The sequence below is a fragment of the Stegastes partitus genome, unplaced genomic scaffold (assembly GCF_000690725.1).
Source record: "Stegastes partitus isolate 25-593 unplaced genomic scaffold, Stegastes_partitus-1.0.2 Scaffold259, whole genome shotgun sequence".
Lineage (NCBI taxonomy): Eukaryota > Metazoa > Chordata > Actinopteri > Pomacentridae > Stegastes > Stegastes partitus.
In genome coordinates, this window is record NW_007577990.1 from 276,202 (window position 1) to 300,230 (window position 24,029).

At 42.4% G+C, this 24,029-nt stretch overlaps 1 protein-coding gene across 1 annotated transcript in view; it reads right to left on the minus strand.

Annotated features, from left to right (window-relative positions):
* The window catches only part of tln2b (talin 2b), an 80,866-nt gene that overhangs the window by 13,548 nt on the left and 43,289 nt on the right, over positions 1-24,029 (minus strand). Inside the window, exons 11-43 of the mRNA XM_008282140.1 lie at positions 23,222-23,323; positions 23,055-23,131; positions 21,652-21,835; positions 21,035-21,148; positions 20,504-20,612; positions 19,642-19,850; positions 19,306-19,404; positions 18,473-18,640; positions 17,814-18,108; positions 16,453-16,619; positions 15,585-15,713; positions 13,728-13,841; positions 13,433-13,546; positions 13,177-13,311; positions 12,866-12,994; positions 12,647-12,749; positions 11,514-11,722; positions 10,966-11,085; positions 10,600-10,797; positions 9,947-10,086; positions 9,328-9,421; positions 8,765-8,854; positions 8,525-8,647; positions 7,750-7,893; positions 7,428-7,589; positions 7,136-7,276; positions 6,256-6,437; positions 5,071-5,203; positions 4,856-4,957; positions 4,562-4,732; positions 2,267-2,413; positions 727-828; positions 462-581 (exon numbers count right to left, since the gene is read on the minus strand). Coding sequence (XP_008280362.1) covers positions 462-581; positions 727-828; positions 2,267-2,413; positions 4,562-4,732; positions 4,856-4,957; positions 5,071-5,203; positions 6,256-6,437; positions 7,136-7,276; positions 7,428-7,589; positions 7,750-7,893; positions 8,525-8,647; positions 8,765-8,854; positions 9,328-9,421; positions 9,947-10,086; positions 10,600-10,797; positions 10,966-11,085; positions 11,514-11,722; positions 12,647-12,749; positions 12,866-12,994; positions 13,177-13,311; positions 13,433-13,546; positions 13,728-13,841; positions 15,585-15,713; positions 16,453-16,619; positions 17,814-18,108; positions 18,473-18,640; positions 19,306-19,404; positions 19,642-19,850; positions 20,504-20,612; positions 21,035-21,148; positions 21,652-21,835; positions 23,055-23,131; positions 23,222-23,323 — 4,626 coding nt within the window. The remainder of the gene's footprint in view (positions 1-461; positions 582-726; positions 829-2,266; positions 2,414-4,561; positions 4,733-4,855; positions 4,958-5,070; positions 5,204-6,255; positions 6,438-7,135; positions 7,277-7,427; positions 7,590-7,749; positions 7,894-8,524; positions 8,648-8,764; positions 8,855-9,327; positions 9,422-9,946; positions 10,087-10,599; positions 10,798-10,965; positions 11,086-11,513; positions 11,723-12,646; positions 12,750-12,865; positions 12,995-13,176; positions 13,312-13,432; positions 13,547-13,727; positions 13,842-15,584; positions 15,714-16,452; positions 16,620-17,813; positions 18,109-18,472; positions 18,641-19,305; positions 19,405-19,641; positions 19,851-20,503; positions 20,613-21,034; positions 21,149-21,651; positions 21,836-23,054; positions 23,132-23,221; positions 23,324-24,029) is intronic.

Genomic DNA, 24,029 nt, shown 5'->3' on the forward strand with positions numbered 1-24,029 from the left:
GCATCACTATAGGCTTTTAGACTTGTAGAGGCACAATGTCGCTATGGTAACCAGCAGGGTTTCCAGAAGCCTGTTATACACAAGATATTGATAAGAGCTGTGTGCTTATTAGTGCAATATTTCCACACATTGCTGTCCTCTGGACTACACGGAAAAGCTTTAAGTAAAGAGTATGTGGGTGCTGAGAGAGATGGATGCCGCAGGGGTATATTTCTGTTTGATCTCACATTGTTGGTGCAGCCTTAAGGAAGAGGCGTCATATCAAAGAACAGCAAACATCTGCTCAGATCAGAGTGTGAACGAACACAATCGGAAGAATTTCGGTGTAAAATGCAGACCTAAGCTGATATTTTAGCAGCACAATTGCAAAAATATATACGGCACGATGAATTAAATCTTTCGTACATGTATGAAATTTCCCCCCCACCCCCTCCTTTAGGACGGGGAGGACGGGTTCTTACCTCCTCTGGCTCTGCAGTGGCTGCAGCAAGGCTTCCTTGTTGCGCGAGCTGTCCATAGTCCACTGTCACCTGAGAGGCAAGGCCGCCGAGCTCTTCGGGGCAGGTTACTGACTTTGTCATCTGGTTATATGAAGAACATACATCATCAGCAGATTAATGTTTTTTCTGCTCCGCTGTCAAATATTGTCATTGAAAATTGGAAATGTAATGGAAAACACACAGACAGGAGTCAGTCAAGGATTTCTTAGCGTGTTGGTGTGCTCACCATCTCCTGTGCAGTGATGGCGATGGCTTTGGAGAACTTCACCATGGTGGTCTGGTAGTCCACAAAGGAGCCCTCGGGTTCAGGAGGTGTTCCTTCATCCAGCTGTGAACATTAGCCCTTTAGTACTGATGTATTGTAGAGTTGGCATAGCTATCAAATGTACTTTACATGAGGCACCCATCTATGTGAGGCTTTCAAATTAGTTCAGTGCCACTTTACGACACGGCATCTCATAAAGAGTTTTGACGTTTTCATAATTTCATTCATTTCATTAATTGGAAACAGTTATGTTGATGCTTTCAAACTCCTGGCTTAAACATTCTGTATTTAACAGGGAATTAAAGGCTTTATAGATCAGCAATAAAGTCTGTCGATGCATCTCGCTTCATCTTTTCATGCAACTTCCAGAAGGGATCCCGTAGACCCAGTTTTGGAAGGTGGGTATAGACCGAGCTGCAGGCTGATGATTAAATAGGATAGGATAATACATCATCCAATATGAACTTTTTTACAGATATATTTGGTTTGTGCTATATGGGACAATAAAAAACAAGATAATGCAGTGCAGAAAGTAATGTTTGTCCACGAGGCAGCACTGAAAATTTTCATTTTCAACTCAGGAAATATTGCGGTCAAGATTTTTTAATAAACAAAAAGGAAGGAATCTTCATCTTTATTTTACATTGGAACTCTCCAATACTAGTACTGGTACTGGCCAGGCTACAGAGCACCAGACATAAAGTTTAGCATATTTATCACGGTGCACTAAATTAATATTTGTGTGTGTGTTTTTTTTTTACATTACAATAAACTATTAAGTCTGAAGTTGAAAATCCTCATAACCATTCACAAAAAGTTTATATTGTTCTTATAGAAGGTACAGTACTGTAGGAAGTCAAATAGTCCAAACATGGGCTGGTTAACAAAAAAGGAAATTACAAAGATGAATAAAATATGCCGACAACATCAAAATTGTTAGCTTGCACAACATTTTGCAGGTTCTTTGTATTTTACAGTATGGCCTGTTAACTGATATATGATTTCCTAACAATTAAAAAAGCAATGAGGATAAATATATACCTTTTATTAAGTATTGCTTGTGGTTTGAATGCCATGTTTGAAATGTAAACAAACAAACAAACAAAAAAAACACAAAGAAGAAAAAATGACAGTGAAGGCTCAGATCTGAGTCAAGTGTATTATGTCTGCATATGGGCAGATCATCGTCAATTATTAACCGCACTGTCAACACATTGACATGTCCCCTAGCAGGATGAGTGACAGCCAACATCACCAGTGGGCTGTGGATTTAAAATTTGTCATCTACTGGACTAATGAGAGTCACTGACAAGGACACACTCTCAGAACACCCACTGTGGAATTACTCTTCCAGAAAAAGCTCATTTTGTCTTCAGATAAATAAGATAGGGAATAAGTGTCAACCTGAAATCCACTCAAACAACCTGAGAAGAATTCTCATGAGACCGTGGCACTGATACGTAGATTCTCTATCAAAGTGCACAAAGACATGCCCACTCACCCTGCCCATGCACTCAGCGATGGCCTCCACCATGCCCCCAACCATGCCACCCTCACTCGCCGCCTCATTCAAAGTCACCATGATGTCGTCCACAGCCTCCTTCATCAGCTGCGCGGCTTCGGAGATGGCGTCGTGGGTATGGGACGCCTGTGGACACAGTCAGCTGATTAACGTTTCTGTGACATTGTCTTGGTTTTACCCAGGGGGAGATCCATCAGCTTGACAACAGCCCCAGAGTGTCCCCGCAGCTACTAAGAACTTATCATCTCACTAGAGGACACTTCACCAAAACCGCTGTAAGTGCTCGCACCACCCGTGTTTTCTAATAATTCAAATTCAAAGTTCGAGATTTAGCAAAGGATACATGTTATTCCACTGTAATATATCAGAATGTAGTCACAAAATTACGACCGTTATAGAGGGCTGGGGTGGTTAGGTAATGTGAAGAGGCAGAAGCCGTTTCTCACAGGGTCATTTCCGTCTTTTATGACTTTAATGACGGTAGTTGATTTTGAATAAAAGGCATAATGACCTGAGAACAGGATCAGAAGTTGTACAGTTAAGAGGTTTAAAAAAAAATGATCACTAAAATCTTAAAATCAATTCTAACACTAATAGAGAGCCATAAAACTAAGTGCGAACTCCCGGGGCTTTTGTTCGGTTCAGTTTAACAAAGATGAATGATTTAAGGCTGAAAGAAGAACATATGAGAAATATAGAAATTAAGGAAGAGAGGAAGTCTTTATGTGAAGAATGGTTCTCTTTCAAACACGGACCTACCCTTGAAAAAAACATTGCCGCGGCTATATGTGACCTTGCACCTTCCTCCTTTGTGCTCTTCTTGACTGTTTCATAAATACAGATTGGTGTGTGCAGGCTCCTGACCAGGATTGGTTCCTGTGCTTGCTCCACATCCTGCCTGTCATCCCCACTGTTTGGCCTGCAGCTCCGGTTCTGTGCTCCGGCCCTCGTTCCTTTTCCCCGCCGAGCCTCATGACTGATTGGATTGCTGCCCAGTCTTGTGCGCCAATCAAGCTGCAGCGATTGCTACATCTGGTTTAAAAGTGTAGTCTTGGTGGCTGTGATTTCGGCTGCAATCCAAATTGCATACTTTGTCTTTTTTTTTTAACTTTTAGAACATACTGCAGCTGTCCTTACACAGTATATACCATTTCATGCATACAAATGGGACACACTACTTCATCATAATATTGCAACTTCCTCATATATCCGTCACAGCTGTCACCTGTCAGTATGCTCTCAGCGGCTCAAGCTTGTTTATACTCATGCGAGACATCTTGACGTATGTGACGCAACTGTGCAGAGGAGAAGAGCGTGCCGGCTCGCATACAGCATAATCTGACCGGATGTAGTCGGACATCCTGGCAAACGTATTTAGTACATTTGATATACCAGTGATATTTTGACATCCTTCTTCTGGCATGTTATATTATATGGTAGCATGGAAGGGACCTATTATATGAGCAGCTCACCTCTGAGACGCTCGTTATCAAAATTAGAATAAGAAAGCCTTTATTGTCATCGTAAGCTCTGTGTACAATAAAAGTTAGGAGCATTACTCCTCTTGGTGCATTAAAGAAGCCGATAAAAAAATATCAAACAATAAGATACATAGAAAAAAAAAGATAATATAAGCACTAAATATAAAGCTGTCCTTGTGTATTCTCACTAATTCTGTAAGACTTGCTTGCAGCCTGACGTTTTTCTGCATCTGCGAGCTGGCGGTTAATCATTGTCTCCGTTTTCCATAGCCACGTACCTGCGGATACTTGTAGCTCAGACATTTGCTGATTTATGTAATGAGACACTGGTTTGACTGCCTGGAGACAGGCCCAACTATTCCACCACAAACACATTCAGCTAGAAGTGCTTCTGTTATGTCCACTAGGAGCACAGGCCACTGCTGCCTTTGTGTTTCAGTTTGGGTAGGAAGTTCAGTTGTTTCCTTTTGTAGTTTACTTAGCAAGTTGGAACACTGTTGGTCCTCTTTTGATTTTATTTCTTTCTTTGATTTAGCAAGAACCACTGGCCCTGCTTTCCTTTGCAGTTTTGCCTCCTTTGTTTGTTAATTATATTACTAAGCAATAAATAACTCTGCTAAACCAATAACAACTCTCTCTCTTTCTCTAATCCCAACAGAGCTGGGATGAAACAACGCGACTGTCCTCATCTGCTCGTTGATATTTCACCTACTATCGCAGGTCATCCTTAGAATAATGATAATGTTAGTCTGAACATACTGTAGCTGATTGAACATTATGACCCACTCAGTACCTTCGGGTTTCCCCCTCCCTCCTTGGCAGCGTAGAGCATCTGCAGGGCAGACTCGGACAGAGTCTTGGTCTGGTCCAGGATTGTCATCTGCTGCTGGTGGTCGTGCAGCTTAGAGGCCAGGCCTACCGAGGCCACAATGAGCGGATCGAAGTAACTTGCCAGCTGGGTCACCTGGGAAAATACATTTAACAGATCCGTCTGAGAAAGGGTTGAACCACAACACAGAAAACAGACGGAACAGATTTTTCTCTCTAAATCCAGAGGGGATGAAGAGATATACGGTCAGAGCAGCACCTTGTGTCCTAGTTGGGCAGCTTCACCTCGGGCCGCTGTGGAGACGGGATCAATCAGATGACCAATCTCCTGCACAGAGGATGTCAGCTGCTCCTGGAGCGCCTGGTGAGTTACAACACCAGAGAATTACAGCATAAGTCACAACAGAAAGACTACAGATCCCATTAAGTTCTTTCTCTCACACAAGATAGAGCTGACGGGATACTTGAACTCACTTCCATGGAGATATCATCTCTGCAGGGCAGGGTCTGTCCAACTGCAGCGAGAGAAGCTTGCTCAATGTCCCGGATACACTTATTGATGTTATCAATGGAGTAATCACACTCCCTCTGTCCTGGTGCCTTGTCCCTGTCACCAGAAATGTAGAAAAATATAAACACATTTCTACATTGCGGTACAAAAATTCTCCGTATATATACTCAGTGAGCTTTTGAATTGCCCCTTGGGGATAAATAAAGTTATCTGAATTTTAAAAAATTGGTTGTTTTTAAAATAAATAAAGCAAAACTTGGTATGCAACGAAACATCCACATGAAATTTAAATGAATAGTTCAACATTTTGAGAAAGACTTTTTAATTTTTGCTGCCTGTTGAGAGTTACAATAAAAACACTAATTTTCATGTCTGTACGTGAAACATACAGCAAACAGCGAACTAACTTAGTTGAACATGAAGAATCAAAACAAGAGGAAGCTGCTCATCTGGCTTCAATTCAAGGTAAAAAACTAAAAAATCCACCATCCAACACTAAAGCTCAGTGATTAACATGCATTTGTTTAGTCTGTAATCTACTGTTTCTTGCCAGGAACGGTGACTTCCTGGAGTCATGTCATCGCTAAAAGGTTACCAGGCAACTAGCGAGCACTCATAAAGCACATCCTTACTAATCAGCTGCTGCCGTGACATTCGTATTTAGCATGCAAACACGAGAGTGACATCATTGCTCATCTGAATCTGATCAATAAAGTGGCAATAACATATTCCACCAAATGCTGAATTGTTCCTTTAAAAATGCCGTCAGCCGGGGTTAAATCAAATACCGTCTTTCTAGGTTTTAGCTGCTGTGAGAACGGCGTAGTATATGTGTGTGAATGGAGGATAATGATGAAGATAGAATGGGTGGGGCACCACATGGCGAAATGTGTTTCAGATCCACCGTAGCAAGTCTCATCGTCTCATCACTGCTCTATAGTGTTCACTAATCTATTACAAAGCAGTGGGGATCTCAGCAGCTATAAACTAATGTGGCAATTTGCTGCTTAGCTGAACAGATATCACAGAATAAGCCCTCCAGTTTCAGAAACAGTTTTTTTCCTCCAACTGTTAGCGCACCTTCATGAGCACTGATTCTGGATAAGCCTGAAGAGACAGATGTTACCGTGGGTGGGATTAATACCAACCTAATGGAGGTGATGAGACTCTTGATGGAGTCAGAGACCGTCCTGGAGTGGCCGGCTAGTATGGACCAGGTCGGGGGATCTTTGGGGTTGAGGACCAGCGAGCGGGCGGTTTCCAAAAGGTACGTGGAGCTATCGAGCATGGAGCGGGCCGAACGCACGATGGGCTCCTGCGCTGCTGAGCCCTGTGGAAATGAAAAGATTAGCGTAGGTGAAACAACAGCCCAGGTAACAGCTCAACAGCGAAGAGCCATCCACATTGGTCTGACAGAGTTGTTAATATTCCTTGACTACCTTGGAGAGATCAAAGGTGCAATCAAAGGGAGGGATGAGATTAGAAAGGCAGCTTTACACAGACGCAGGAAGAAACACCTTCAGTCTTTATGATACGAGCCAAAACCTCCCTTGACAATTAGATTAACAAGCTGAAGATTAGAGCAGCTGTGCTGAGAGAAAGTGCCGTTAAACACTGCCCTCCAACAGATTACAGCCATAAAGCTTTTAGAGGACTGTGGGAGAACTGTTCTGCTCAGATTGAAAACTAAAAATCCATCTTTCTTCTCCAGCTTTTTCTTGACATTAAAAGAGAAGGGAAAATTGAACCTCAATCCAATTCTCCCCGTGTTCACTGTACAAACTGTTTTTTATGCCGGCTTATATAAGAGGCTGTTTCAAGCGACTTGAGTGCACAAGTCACAAGCACATACATTTAATCTTTCTGAAGAGCAACAACAAGCTCCGTGTAGGATGAGGAGAAACATTTACAAATTGGATGTTTCTGAGAACAGAGGATCTCACAACAGATTTTCATTCATTTGAGTTGTTAGTGACTGGAGAAAAGAATGTTCAATATGGTGCATTACAAACAAAAACGGATAAATACCTCATTGCTGATCTGAGCTGGGATGCTCGCAAACTCTGGGTTGTTGGCAAAGGTTGACAGGTTTTCTACTGCCTCGAGGAGCGGTGTTGTAGCAACACGGCACCTGTTTCTGTTCTCCTCAGAAAAATCCCCATCCAAGGCCTGAAAGAAGACAACGCCATATGAATATTTGTCCATTTCGCCCGTATTTTTGTAAGCGACGGAATGATACACACATCTGCAGCTTCTCACGTGACGAAAAAGATTCTGTAACAAATTTACACTCAACGTTTTGATCAGTTGGGGAGTTGACCTTGATGGTTTTGACGAGGTTGGCTGTAGTGTTGGCCACCTCTTTGGCTGACTGGACAAACTGTCTCCTTGCCACAGGGTTGGAGGTTTTAGAAGAAGCCAGGCGGCAAGCGTTACAGAGAGCTGAGGTGTGCTTGGCTACAATTGTTGCTGCAGACAAGACCTTATGAACAAACAAAGAAAAGGCATCAATAGAGAAGAAGAGTTCTAAAATCCTTACAAAATACAGGTTAGCTCTGTGTTTTTCAAAATAAAAGCAACACTTCGCATAAGTTCGATGTAAGTGAGCATGTCGTGTAATGTTCGGCAGGTTGTGTTCTTACCTGTGAGGGACTACTGGCTGGGTCCACTAAGTTCTGACAAGCCATCTGTATAGCTTGATGAGCCCGTGCAAACTGAATGGGATCCACTAACCCCTCGTGGCCTGACTGACTATTGGGATCAGAAACACCTACAAGATAAGAGGCCTGTGTGGTGGAAAACAAAAACAGACTTTTACTGATGCAGACGTGTTTGCTACCTTCCTCCAAGATCATATTTGAGGTCGCACAAGCTAAGACAACCCTCACATGCAGTCCACATTCTCTTACATACAAAAATTAGAGTTAATAAATAGATAGATTCATATCCAAAAGGCATATTTGGTGCATAATAGGTGAACTTCTGGAGACTGGATAAGCAAAGTGAACATAAGATCTGTCAGAGTGTGCCCTTTTCTAGAAAAAGGCGACTGAATCTCATGGAGCTGAGGATGCTATTTTACAGCTTTAAGGGTGGGAGTCTGTAAAACCTCCAATGAAACCCGGCTCACCCTGCCTCGCTGTCATGGTTTCCAATGAAAAGTGTCTAAATGCCATTTATAAGTGGGTTCCACCTTGTCAAGATGGTTAAATATCTTTTCATGAATCATTTAGAGGGCTACATTAAGCTTAAAAAAAAAGATTAACAATTTGATTTCCTAAATTGTGATTAATTCTAAGCACTTAATGAAGTAGACGGGAAAGAAAAAAAGAAAAGTGCAAGAGGGCAGAAATATGACATAAGAGCAGAAGCAAGGAGGTTAAGTCAGGATGTGTTAGTACAATGCTGAGATCTCACCTGTCCTGCAGCCTCTGTCAGCCCACATAGAGCTTTGGACGCCAAACCCACGCTCTCCCCAAAGGCTACCACATCACCTGTCTTACAGTGTTGAGAAATGCCTGCCATCGACTCTCCGAGGACCTGAGGCACGCAGAAACGGAGAGATTGTGCGCAAATTAGATCCTCAGCTGCCTGCTACGTTAAGTATCTCTGACAGTTAAAGTACATGGTACATACATTTATTTTGAAAGCCTGTACCTTTGAGTTCTCCATGACGCTCTCGATGCAGTCAAAGTAGGAGAGTTCGTTGACAGGCTCATTGGGGTTATCTAAAAGGCCCCTGACAGCCTGTACACAGGCAGAGATGGTAATAACTACAATGAACAAGCCATTGAACACTTCTGCTATGATACCTTTGTGCATTTATCAGCCACTAACTCGTGTCTGAAAAAGCAAACGCTATAAATATAAAGCAGACCGGTTGGAATATGCTGCCAAATAAATCATGATAATCAAGGCTTTTAAAATGAACAGCAATATAGTCATTTTCAATTACGTATCAGTGTGGTATAATAGTATAGTACAATTGAACGTAAGCTTCAGAATGCAAAAGGCTCTTGTTCAATCAGTGTCGCTAATGCAGCTACTGTTGTTCTGAATTGACAGAGTGGCTCAAAGGGAGTAATCAAATGCAAAACAGATGGAAAGCAGGAGAGAGAAAAAAAAGATCCAGATGAAAAACACATATTACAGACATGTACAGAAAACAGGCCTTAAGAGAATAAGTCTTGGTGAGGTACACTGTATGTGAGGATGGCTACCTCCAGCTCCCTCAAGGCGTTGTCACACTCCTTTTGTCCTGCCGCTTGCTGGGTACAGAGCGTTATCAGCTGGTTAATACTCTCTGTCACCGCCCTGAAACACACAGGCAGCCACACAGCCTCTTTAGCCCTCACATGTGTCCTCTGCATGCACGCACAGGCTGGCCTCACTCACAGATGCTTTTAGCTCCACTATTCAAGCATGGCACTGCTGGCTTCTCACTGCGATTGGATAACACAGCGCACAGGAGTGCCGAGATTGTCTTGAGTTTGTGTTCAGCCTTGCTGAGCACAGACAGGCTCTAGCCAAGGCTTCCATCTTCCTAATTAGACAGAGAAAAGTCAGTCAGGCCTAAAGCCCTGCGGGACCAGCTGCTTGGCTTCTCTCCACTAAGGGGAGGATACGTAGTCCCTCTAGCAATGCCGAACAGACACACCGTAGCAGTGGCATACAGATGCAGGAGAGGGAGGTTTTATCATGACTTTCTGCAGTTCTAAATCTAGACCAGGATTCATATTTAGCACAGAATGCTTCAGCTTATTTGTAAATGCAGTTTAATATTCATCAGAAACACCTGAAGAGAATGTCTGATACATATCAGCAAGCATTTTATCGCACCTTGCTGCCACAGCAAGAAGATTCTTCGCATTCGCTGCACCTGGATCCACAGACAGAGATTTGGCAGCCAGTAGCAGCTTACTGGATGCCATGGAGATGTTCTTCAGATTACCAATGACTTGGATCTGGTCATCTTTGCTCTGCACATGCCAGGAAAAGGAAGAACAGGTAATTTTTTTAAATGGGTATAGTGCTGTGTTATACATATTTAAAATTATACACAGTATTTACAGCATTGGCAGCTGTCAAAAGACTGTGTTTTAAAAAAATGTATTTAATGTGTCCCTACCAGCTCATCTCCTCTTCTCTCACTCAGCAGGCCTCTTTAAGCCTGATTAAAACTCGGGTGTCATGCTACATCAACTTCAATCCCTGACCATCTTTTCAAATTAATGAGCAAAATAACCAGAACAAGAACATTACAAGAACTCATTACATCTGACTGTGTTAGTGCACGAGCTGAAAGACTCCAATTAACAAATGACTTAAACAGCTTAGTTACCAAAGTGACACAAAGATGCACTTTGCATTTCAGCCTTTTAGCCCATCAAAGGTCTGAAGGCTCCACTTCATGTGTAAAATACTGGTGTCAGTGGATTACCATTGAACTGTTTCAATGGAGCGTGGAGAGGTTGTGTGATCATAAAACCTACTTGGGTGTGTCCTGCCATCTCAATGCCGGCATCCAGGAACTCATCAAAGTCTTGGCTAAACTTCCCGGAGGCTGCAGCCAGCTGGCTGCTTGTACCACGAGAGGAGTGGACGACCTCGCCTGCAGAGTGGTTGAGTTCAGCTGCTGTGTGGTTCAGATCAGTCTGGGCCTCCTGGAATGTCTTACTGCAGGGAGGGAGCTTCAAAGACAAGACACACAATTAGGAAGTCAAATGGAAACATCCTGTCCAGTTAGGGGTTGATATTTGAATGTATGACACAAATGTCATTGCGTGACACAAATGTTTTGTATCATGCAAACATAAAATGTCAAGAAATCCCTGAGAAAATGCTTGAGCAGGACTCACAAAGTCCACTAGCAGCTTCTTGCTGGCCTCTCCGATGCTCCTCAGGGCCATGTCAACATCCTTCTGGCCTGGCAGGCAATTCACGCAATTATTCAGGGAGTGCGACACTGCTTTGGCCACCTGAAACACAGCACAACATCTGTCAATGGACTGCCATTAGTCATTCTAACAATGTGCTACACAACAAAGCCCCAGAGCAAAGCTATATGGGGAAAAACATCTCAAATGCAAATTGAGCTCACAGCGGTGCACAATAATCCGTGTCACTAATTTATGCTGCTGTCACAGATATATGCCAAACAATATGCTTATCCCCTGAAGGGCTGCAGGAGAATGAACAGTTTTACTGAGGCACTCCTGAGAGAGGAATACCAGGCGAGAGAGACACAGAAGAGAGAAAATAGCATCGCTTAGAGGGGGTGATTGTTATGGAAAAAAGAAATGTTTACAAATCAGTAGAGGAGCGAGAGAAGGGCCTGAGAAGAACAATGTGATCACTGCACAAATACCACTACCTCTGGGGTATATATGACTGGGACCTGCACTACCTGTGCCAGCCTTTGCTGACTCTCGGCATCTCCTGGATGAACCAAGGCCTGATGGGCTTCGTGGATCAGCATGGCCGAGCCTTCCATCACACACTGGGCTGAGTCCAGCATCGCAGCTGCAGCCTGAGGCTCCTTGGTGCTGGCTGCCACACCTCTGGCTGCTTGAGCCAATGTCCTTAAAGCCTGGGCTGTTTCTCTTGCAGCAACACCTGTGAACAACCAGCCACATTTAAAAAGACAATTAAAAAATGTGAGACAAAGGTTAAGAGCGCGCCACTCAGCATGCCAAACAAGTAAAAGAACAGCATCTGTAGAAGTGAAGATGCAGTCTTCTGTGTATCACAGACCTCTACTCTTGCAACAGTGGATGCTACAGGTGTAATACTCTACAGATAAAAGACAAATATGAGGTTCACAGTCTCCTTTGTTGAACGTTGTTAAGTAGTGAGAGCGAGTGACATTGTTTCTGTAGAAATTGAAACTGGCAGGGGCTAGCAGCACCACACTGTGAACAAACTGTGATACCAAAATTCCCTCATTGTTTAAATAAATGAGTTAATATAATAAATATGGCCTCACATGGGAGGTGCCCTTAACTTATTATACACAGAGTGGAGAAAAAAAAAAAAAAAGCAGCAAATTGCATCAAATTGCATTAACCAGCGGAGTGGAGCCATTTGCTGATGGAATGTTAAATCCAGTGAAAAAAAGAGATTAATGAGTAGCGAACAGCACCCTGGGCCACAGCATGAAGCACTGCCTGGGAGCACTCATTGTTAGAAACGTTATTCTCTATCTGTCTTCATCTCCCCTCCACTGAGATCCTCATTTGAGGCAGAATTGACGGCAAAGCAGCCAAGCCATTCTGGATTCCAAGGGTTCGGTTTAAGGCAATAGTGATAGGGGAGGGAAAAAATAAAATTCTTTACTTGCTTTATCCTCCGACTCTCACTTGGCGCAGTTAACAGAAATTACTTTTTAAATAAAAATTACAGTCAGCAATCCATATACATTTATTATTCAGTATCTATCTACTCCAGCCATGTAACTAATCTAATAAGAGAAACAGAAGTAAATTATTTAACTAAATGGCTTAAGCTCCTCAGACCTGCTCTGTGTATAGAATACACTACCTGTATAATGTTCATTGCCCTGTGCAGCACACGTCAGCAACTGGGCCATGGAGGAGCCCACAGCCTTCGATGTACTTCCCAAATCCTGAGCACACTTTTCCAGCTGCGTGGTGCAACAGAACACATAAATAAACATTTAATTCGTGGTTTCTCTGCAGCGGGATATCTACAGTATAATGTTTCAGTGATGCTTCCCCCTAGATGTTGCTATGTACCGACCGTTTCCCCTGGAAGAGGTTTGAGTTGACCATCAATGACAGACATCTTGGCGTCCTGGAGCTCACTTTTGAGGGTCTGGACAGTTTTGAGGGCTGAGTCAATCTCCAGAGGACCACAGGCTTCGTGGGCCTACGATATTTCATAGGCATTACGGTTACTCAGCTTCAATATGTAGAGCAAAAGGGATGCAGTGATGTATGTGTCTGGTTTCTCTGGATAAGATCAGAGAACTGGACTCACATAAATGGAAGCTAGCAACAAATTTCCTGCATCAGTGATATGAATGCTGCTATCTCTGACAGTATAGATACCTTCTGGGTGGCTGTCCTGAGCTCCGCCAGGCAGGTAGCCAAATTCTTGGCACACTGGCCCAGTTGCATAGCAGCAGCCTGGTCAGCCACCGTCGGAACTGCTGACTTCGCTGATGCCACCATCTTACTTCCAGGCTGAGAGATTTAAAGAGCAAGACATTCATAAGCACTAAAAAAAAAACAACACAGTGTTTTGTGTTTAAGTTGTGATGGAAAGTTTAAATTGCTGCTGACTGTGTCACGGTGAAATACTAACCTGTAAGAAGCTCTGGCTGGCCATGATAAGGGCGAGCTGGGGGCCTAACTCCTCTGGCTGGGCCTGGCTGCTCCTCATCCCCTGCACCAACTGGGGAATACTGTCTGCTACAGCCTGAAATTAAACATTATGTATTTGTCATTTTCTTTGTCATCACGACTGAATGAGAAAAAGCCATTCTGTAATAATATGTGTTATATGGATTTAGTTTTCCAGCACATTTTGACAGTTTCTTTCAACACAACAGTACAGTGGTAGTACAAAAGAGCACATGAGAAAGACTACATGATCATACCTTGCAGCTGTGTACTAACTGTTGATGTGAGACAGTATTTTTGTTGGAAGCAGCAGCATTTTGGGCAGCTGCGATCGTCTGAGTAGCAGCAGCCGCCGCCTGCTTTGCAGCTATCTGTTCAGAAGATACAAATGGAGGCAATTTAGTCTCAAGTAAGAAAGTGGTGCTTGGCTAAGAGGAGCATTCACATTTGCTCTGTGCAGTATTATACTGTCATGTTCTGCACTCAGCCAGAGTTCTAATCAGACCGAGAGGGGTCACAACCAAAATGTTTTGTAAGACGAGGGGAGTGGCTGGGATTGCATTGCTCAAGCTGTATTTCATGAGTTGATCAGGACTGCCTCCCCCCCTTGCTATGTTTCCAAAGCTAAAGATAAAAATATACTGCTTAGCTCACATTAATTCAGACAAGCTTTGAAGTAATGACAAGATTGAAGACAGCAGACCACATTCTTTGTTAAGGGGATGAGGAGGCGACGTTGAAAAGAAAACATGATATCATTATACAGCGAAACTGGATTTACTGCCTAATGTTTGTATGAGTCTACTAGCCACTGAAGTTGTAGTTTATATCCATGTCTGTCCTCATATACAGCAATACATGCAGCTAAGACTTTGAAGTAATTTAATAAGTGGGCACCCGAAATTAGTATCTGACCAAATGTTAAACTCCCCTTCTGATACGGTGATTATGGCTCTGAAATGATGGCAAGAAAAGTGTTTTTGCAGAACATTATCATGTCATAGTGAAGTTTACCTTTGACCTTTTGGCTATAAAATGTATTCACTTGATCACTGATCCTGTTAGACATTTGTGTGACATTTTGCCATGGTTAGTGTATGAATTCTTCAGGTCGGGTCAAAAGTCACAGTGACCTCTGACCGTCAAAATCTAATCAGTGTATCAGCAAGTCCAAGTGAACATTTGTGCCAAATTTGAAGAAATCCTGACATATTGTGTCCAAGATAATGGGCCAGACAGATAGACATATGGATGGATGGATAATTCAAGGGGGAAAAAAAAAAAAAAGCTTCCAGTCACAGCTGTTGCCGGCGCAGAGGCATAAACAAAACTGAACTGCATATAGAATTTATATTAGAGGTTCGAGTACCTCAGTGAGTATTTTGTATGTATATTGTAACTCTAATGGGCTTTATATATTTTTAATAACATAATATTGTATTTAAATCTAAATAAAAGGATATGTATATCTGCAGCGACTGAATGTCATTTTGTTGGAACACAACAGGTAAAATTAATCGGCTTCAACAGGCCTGAATGTGTCTGTGATAATAGTTACATGCACACTTGGAGATTGATAATACTGGTCTTCGCTTGGCATACATGCTGCCTTGATAGAGGCGAACATTAGCACCATCACTGTGACCATCTGATGCAAGGAGGCTGACTGAGATGCATGTCTGATAGCAGGCTGATCCCAGCCCTGAGTAACACATAGTTTATGTCTCTGGGAAATTGAACATTGGGTGCTGCAGAGCAGAGAGGGGGTAGTCATTAGGGGCAAACTGATACCAAGGGCTAAACACAGATCTTTACACTCAGATAGCTCATTCACAGCACTAATGGGATTTATAACTCACTGCTGAGGGAAAGAGAAATAACACAGACAAATCTAATAAATGGGCCGTATTTGTACACATGACTGTTAAAGCATTTCATTATTTTTATTCTGGTATTTGCTTCCTTTTTTTTCCCCCTGCTACATTTATAGTATGTTCATACTACAGGGGAAACGAAACGTGAGAAAGAGATGAAAGAGACGCGGATAGAAGAGCTGTGTTTTGATCAAGGTCAAACAACACGGAGATGAGAACATGTTGACTTTTTGGACTCACCTCCAGCCTGTTGACCAGTTTTTTCTTTATTGCGTTCTGAGCTGCAGCATTAGTGGCAACACGTAGCCCCTCGGCTGCCTCTCTGAGCCTCTGCTGCTGGTCTTCATTCTCTGGGTAGGCAGCCGCCCCCTGATGGCACATAAACACACATTTTTGCAGATGTACACAGATGCACACAAACACAGACACATACACACACTGTGTCTATAATATATAACAACAGCTATCAGATCATAGCAATAAAACTTTAACAACTCCAGTTATACACATTGTACGATAGATGCAAAGAGGCATTTAGCTCTGGCTGCTTTCTGACAGTTTCCAAGGAAACCATCAGTCCCAGATCCTCACTTCCTCTTTGATAATGGCAGTGATGTGGTGATTAATGTGTCACAGATCAAAAACATCTAACGAGCCATAAGCAGCGCTTGCCTGGGTATTTCACACTGATAATATCCTGCACAACAGTGCCAGGGGCTTATTAAGAGCCACTGATGCTGCACCCTTTTATTTTGGATGTTGGAAATGATGTCGGTAACTAGTGCATGCAGTTATACCAAGACTTGTTTTCTGTCAAAGGACAGAAATTCAGCTCAGTTCTTTTAATTCTGTGTTCAACATGAAAGTACACATACAAGAACATCACTGCAGATAGAGAATTTAAATGAATGAATTTAAATGAAGTCAACAGCTGGATCAACATGTGTGCATATAATGACGTTAACTGATGATAAATGCGTCTTCTGCAATAATTAAAAACAAACTATTAATCAAACTTCACTGTAGTAATGTAATCATCTTACGGCAGTGAATTAAACATTAATTTGTATTGCACTACATAGTGAGGGTAAACCTGTTACTCTCTCACCTTAGCAGCTTCCACCATCCGAGCCGTGGCATCGGCCAGGAGTTTGGCTGCAGCGAGCAGCTTCTTGGAGTTATCAACATCAACCTCTGCCTCTGCATCTGATCTCATGGCATTGACCAGGTCAGAGGTGGCTTGGGCTAACACCCTGGCCTGACGCACCATCTCACCTGTTCACACAAACAACACATAAGTGCATAAAGCCAGATGCCCCACACGAACATCAAAATGATCTAGATAGCAGCACAAGGCAAGGCCATCAAGCTCAGGTTGCGCTACAAAGCACATTTGGTGTTTTAGTACATTTTCACGTGTTTCTGGTTTACAGTGAGGACTGTTGTAGATCTGCATCCATTCTGACAGGTAGAATTTTTGGAAAGTAATGCTTAGATTTCAGACTTCTCATGATCAGTTTAATTTGTCTGAATCAAGGACACGTTTCACGTTTTTACAAAAGGATTTTCCAGGAAGACACCAACAAAAATGTGTGTCAGGTGATAGAGATCAGGATGACTTCACTCTAATGTTACACTTCAGCTTCCAATAGCATGTCTTTAATATTAGTACTATACATAGTTTGCACCTATATAGCACCTTTTAGCCTACACATGCATTGCTAAATCTTACATTTTAAGGAATATTAACATTCAACCCTAGAGCGTCAGTTAGAAATTTCCTAGTCTTGTAGAGTCACGTCATTCTCATTCTGTAGAATCATGCCCTCTTATAGCTGAAGGTTTTTAGGTGAGTCATCCTCTTTCACATAAATGAAAATCTTTGGCATATATGTAACATCTCCCCACACACCTGCTATAAAAAGTTGTGTTTCCCAAACACCCACCACCAGCTGGAAATAACTCACCCGAAGAAGACAATGAAAGACATTTAGGTGCTTTACAACCTACATCCTATGCTCCTGGGAATCAACAACCAGTTCTCTCCACAGAATAAACTCTTATCATTCAATGGTGATCTATTGATACACCTTTATTTTTTCAGTTTTTCATTTTGATTTATAGAAGAAAAAAAAACGTTTGTCCTTCCAAAAATGCACAGGTCATGTGTTTCCCATTAAATTTCAAAGTCTCCCCGATGCTGATTGAGGCCAGATTGAGAACTCTGTAGTGGTTTTGGATGACATGTTTTCTACAACCCCTTGAGGATTGACTGGGTTTAAAAATTCTTCAGCCTCATGGTTCAAACCATAACAAATAGTCTGAGCTTTAAAAATGGGTAGAAGGTTTTTAAGAACACTTAATACAGACACAGACGCAGACATTGTCTGATGGGCCCCCCGACGCAGTCAAAACACATTGGAACAAGTCAAGTGAAAGCAGGAATGACGGATTGCCGTCGGTGCTCACCAGCGTCACCCATTGAAGTGAAAATGTTTTCGGTCACGTTCATAATTGTATCTGTGGCCTGGTCGTAGCGTCCGATGGGCTCTCCGCAGCTCGCGTAGTGGCGGACGTGTTGCAGTAGGTCGCTGAGAGCCTGGCTCACCACACCAGCTGCTGCCCCAACTTGCTTCAGCAGCTCGCCGTCGTCACTGGCTGAGCGGCAAGCTTTGACACAGGTTTCCACAGAACGGTCCACCAGCTTCCCGGCCTCAACAAGCTGCTCCTGACACACTGGGGAGCTGATGGTCGGGCTCACCACCTGTGCCACACACAGACGTTGGCAGAAATCAGGCGAAATTTAAGATTTTATACATATATATTTATACATACAGCATCAACAGTGACTCTTGTTTGATCCAACCAACTACAACATGTGACACTTAACAATAAAACCTACTATCATACTAAACACATTACTGATAACAATGACTGATATTCCATTCAAGATGTGACACAAAGACCTGTTTTTTAAACTAAAAGAAGTTAAAAATGTCATATTTTCAAAGTAAACTGTAATTAAGCTAAAGCAACCTGAGTCATATATTGTATTTGGATCACGCCCTATCTGTTGGTATGTCCTTTACCTACTTGGCTGCTGAGATGAACAAGTTTTAGTTCAGTACCTTGGTGCAGGCTACCAGCTGTGAGGTGGACAGGGCGCACTGAGTGGCAGCTGCGATCACCCGGTTCTGCAATATGGTGTCCTCGGCCACCTGGGCCACGTTCTTGGCCTTCAGGACTAACATAGCAGCTGCATTGGCCACTGCTTTGGCCAGATTCATCAGGGTGTCCTGCAACATATTAATCAATGTCCTTCACTGAAACACTGCACAGCTGCGCACATGTGACTGGAGGGACGGGGGAAAGTAAATGTTTGTAACCTGTTTTGTTCAGTGGATATAATGTGATTACTGCACGACTAGTACACGAGGAACAACTGGAGTGTAACAGCAAAAAGCAAAAGGCAGAGTGATAATGGGTCTTAGCATGCAAATAATAAATTACATCTGTGTTAGGCATAGCAATTGGATTACAAATGACAGTGCCCGAATGTAGTAGAAGAAAACTGGCTCAAGGTCAGTAAAACCAAGAATGAGGATGATTTATGAGCCCTGTTCTTCAGGTATTAACACTAAAGAGAGTGGTACCAGAGCTGTGAGAGGATGTCTAAGCTGAGGTGTATGTGGCAGCGTAAAGCGAATCAATGAGGCAGATAGTGCAGGATACTGATAAGTTTGTATTAATGGAGATCTGGGACACTGGATCGTCATTTTACAACTGAAAGCTCTCATTCTGTCACCACGTTTCCAATCCACACAAAGTGACAATCTAATAACAAAGCCTGGGCTGATTACATAAGTGTGTATTGACATTTTAAAAAGGGGCCTGAGAGCATGTGTGTGTCTTCCTGTTTGGCCGGCAGTGTCATAGGAACAGTGAGTGGGTGGTGTCCAACCTGGAACTTCTCATCAGTCTCGCCCTCCCCCATGTGACGGAGCAGGTCCCCACTGGCCTGTCCAATGCTTCCTGCTGCAGTCAGCACCGTCTGTCTGGGCTGTATGGGGATGACATCATCACATTCATTACACAGGCCTGGCCTGTGCTCACTGAGGCCCTCACGAATTCTCTAAAACAGACTTCAGGATCAAAAATTTCCGAAAACCTTCTGTAATACATCTTCACTGGGACACTGATTAAAAAAAAGTATGCAGCCCAACACTGTATGTGCATTTGTGACAACAGCGATTACAGTTGAGGTCCAAATCAGCACAATACTCAGTAGGTGCCTCACCTCAGCGGCTGCAGGCTCAACAGATCTGAGCAGATCTGACACAGCTCCTGCCAGCATCCTGGCAGCGCCCATGAGCTTGTGTCCACTGCCCACCTCATCGTCCATTAATGCCGCGAGCAGCTTGACACCCTTAGACATTTCCGTGAGGTTGGAGGAGATGGTGGTGATGGCGCAGCCCACTGCTGTGTAGTCAGTTTCTGTGGGCTCACCTGCAGAGGACAGAGAGCCATCATAACAAACCACATCTCTGCTGTGCATCTTAATTTGCTATGCTGCTGCCACATTGATTTAGCTGAGCCACGGGGCAGCTTGCATGTCATATGCTGTAACACAAACATCAGCGTCAGTGTCATAATTAGAGGCTATTTGAAACGGTTCCGCAGAGACGAGCACGCTGAAAGAGCAAGTGGCCATGAAGATGAAAAACTTTGTTTTAGATAGTGGAGGGAGGGTATGTGCAGCAAAACAGATGGTAAGGTAAGATTAAAACCTTGCAAAAGGCTGGCTGGAACTTGACTGGCATTGTGCCAATCAACATAGGGAGCTGAGATAGACAGTGCCAGGAAGCTGAGATTCAGGACAACAAGTTCAACATGTATTTATCACTGGTAAAATGTGTATGAATGTAATAAAGAGAACTGGAACATGATTTGCAGTCAGTGAAACACTGGCATGGAAAACATTTATCACTTCGTATCTTGGAGTTGAAAAAAGACAAACAATGTTTAGGCAATTTCAACTAGAGCTGTTCCTGTCCAGAGCAGATTTCATAAACCAGAATTCACCTGCAGAAACAAACGAACATTTAAAACGATAGTGTGTGTTCATCCTTTAGCTATTTAGCTTTCTCCCGGGAACTTACCAGCAGTGAGATTGACCACAGATGCTGTTCCAGCAGTGATGGCATCGACCTGAGAGTGGATTTCATGTTTGGATTCGTCCACTTTGTTCTGAACCCAAACCCTGGATGCCTTTTGGTGGAGGAAAATGAGAAGTATTGGCATTCATCACAGTGGGTGATTTTCAGCTCATATCAACTTTTCTGCTCAGGATTAAAGGACTAAGGCAATACAACACCTTTGGCTTTGGAAATACTCAAGCATTAAATACAGCCTCCACATTTGCAGTCAGTTCTACATCCTAATTATATTTGAGAAATGATGATGGACTTTGATGTGATTAGAATGCTTGATTCTTTTTAAGCCGTCTTTACTTTGCAAATCCAGAGGCTGTAACATCAGCAAGTACACAAGTTGAAGAAAGTGATAGAAAAGTAAGAACTCGTCGGGTTGCTGTGATTGCGGAAATGTGGTGGGATACCCCGTCTATGCATGCTGCATGAGTCCCAAAATATTTTTCAAAACTGTGTAGTAACTGGCGTAGTGTGACTCACCAAGTCATGGCCCAGTGGAGGCAGATTATCTACATGTCCCAGGTCAGCCTGAGCCTGCTGCACAGCCTGCATACTGCTGTTGATGGTCCCCATCAGGGCTTGCTGGGCTAGACTCTGACAAAAACAACAGCAGACAAACAAACAGCAGACACTCAGTGTACAAATGACTAAACAAAATTAATTAAAAACACAACTGTGAAACTCAAGACTTGCATTTAAATATCTATAAACTGCAGGAGACAGATGGGCTTTTAGTGTGAGGATGAGGAGCCTTCATTCTCCATTTCATTACCAGTGAGATGTGGTTAATTTCTGACAGCAGAGACCACAAGCAATATTTGAAACCCAGTGGATCAGATTTGCATTAAACAAGAGAGAATAAGATACTTAGACACCAATTTTGGATATTTTAAAAAAACAAGCTGTAGCAAAGGTGCTACATCTCTTTATCATCCCCATATGTTTTACACCTGTTTGGTTCATAAACATTGCTTCTGAATTGCAGAGATTGATTCAGAGGTGGTTGCTACAAATTTAATTACCGTCACAATCGAAAATCCAAACAGAGTGAAGCAGGAGGGAATATAACGTCAGTGTGTGAAAAACTTTGGACTCACCAGTGGAGGCATGTGTCCTCTGTGCATCTGGCCTGTGGTGATTTGCTGCTGCGCCGAAGGCATAGTACCCATATTGAAGGTGTCGGGACCGCCGATGGACCCGGACCGAATTATACCCGGAAGGGCTACTGATCCGTGCTCCACACGACCAACCCGATTGAACTGCTGCTGCAAAATTGTGGACCTTAAGCAGAAGCAAAAGAAATAGAAGTCAGCGATGACTTTCATAATTTTCAAACATTTTTGAAGTTGTTTGATTGCCTGTGAACGTTATATTCAACATACATAATGTATGTAGATGCATACGAACCCATGACCTTCTGGGAATGTAGAGAAACTGGAATTAAATGAAGCATGTGTTTGGTGGAAAGATCAAGGTAAAACTACATTAAAAACTGCCTTAACGTTTTTATTCCGGGCTGGTGAAGAACGCGTTTCATCTGATTCTCTTTCACATCTACTTTAATTTAAATAATGATCTGTTTGTCTTGACAAACTGAAAACTAACATATGGAGGCGTTTCAGAGTTGACTCTTTTCCTTCATGTTACTTGACTGGATCTTTAAATCCTGATTGTTCCAGATGATAACATAACTGTCACTAATTTAGATGACAAAAATGACTAAATTATAATTAAAACAATTATCACGGACCAACAACTGTTCCCACAGCGAGCAGGCATTGTCAGAAGAAATATTGTACAGAAAAATGTGTTTTCATGCCCAACTCAACAGATGCTCCTGACTCCATTGGTTAATTATGGCTTGTTTTGAGAGGCAGCAATTATGTTTTTGTACTGAGAACCACAACATGAGTCAATTGGCCCATAAGCAGCAGGAATATGATGCCCCAGTCTGCCAGAGAGCGGTTTCACTAAGAGCCATGTGGATTTCCAGTGACAACAAATATCCAAACCCCGTGTGATAGAGCCCTGGTCCACCAGCTTTACCTTAGTTTCCACCAGTCACTAAGTTACAAGGAGAGATAGCTGGGAATAAAAAAAAAAAAACTACACCTTCAAATTAGCTGATATCTTAACCCGTGTGATAACTTAACTTCCAAATGATGCAGCTTTCATTTGCAAAATAAGATTATAATTTAACGGCTTTACCCCGAGGCGGCTTTTTACCAAAAAAAAAACCACACAAGGAAACACTTTAACAAATTGTATTCTGAAATAGCGAGAACAGTGTTAGTGGTATTTTAAAATTACAAGTGCTGTTTTTGTGTTTAATTCAAACATTACCTCTCTTGGGGAGTACTACGCCGGGCAGGCCGAAATGTAATTACATGCACAATTAAACAGCGAGGTTTGAATTCATGAAGAATAACGAGACTGTGCTCACTGAATCAGAATGGTCAGCTTTTTACTACCGCAGATAATACATAAACACTCTACTCACTTCTTAGGTGAAACCGATTCCTCCAGCATGGTGGATTCCTCATCTCCCTCAAGGCCGAAGCGATCCTTACTCTGTTTCTGTTAGACAGTAAACATTGTAGGTTTAATGTACAGAGAACTGGATATATATTGTATTTAAATAAAGAGTTTTAATTTTTAATCACTTGCCTTTTTTAGAATGATGTCAATGTATCCAGCAATAAGTTGGGATATCTGCTCTCCCTCCGTAGTCTGGACTGAGTAGTAACTTTCCTGGTACTCTCCAAAATCCTTTTTAAAGCAGTAAAGAAAGCAGAGATCAGCCAAGTGTCCCTCAAGCCACTGTTTTATAACATCTAACTAATGCTGCAAAAATACTTAATTTATAATAATAGTCTTGCAATTTGTGCACAGAAGAAGAAAAAATGCCATGCTCGAGGTGAGGACCCGAATAAACCTGGCAGCACCTTCATCATTTCTACTGTTAATGAAATGAAAACCTGACTGGGTTTCTGTGTAGCATCCTTTTTTTTCCTCTCCAAAGATCTGATTAAAAATGAGATGTGGTGAATCTGAAAACTGCTCACTTCAAAGCATGCAACAGAAACGCACGGGTGAGTGTTTTTTAGTTAAAAATCAATGTTGGCAAATATACCTCAGAGTACATTTCAAAATTTGCATAATATATTAATCTTTAAACGGAGTACCCTCTTTCAGTACAGGAAGAAAACAGCCAACAGCTGGTAAAGAAAATTAAAAAGGCTTTCAGATAAATAATACATCCAAATTCTGCACATTCTCCCTCAGGAATCTATTGTTAACTCAGATGAAATAGCTGGCTAGCATGCTGAAAACATTCAATATTGCAGTCTGAGTTCTCAACAATTTTCAGGATGCTGTTTGTATTGGAAAATAAAAATTGGGGGGGGGGAGTGAATATGTGGTGCAGAGCTGTGCGCAACACACAACTACATGCACAGGATTAAGAGTGTACGGG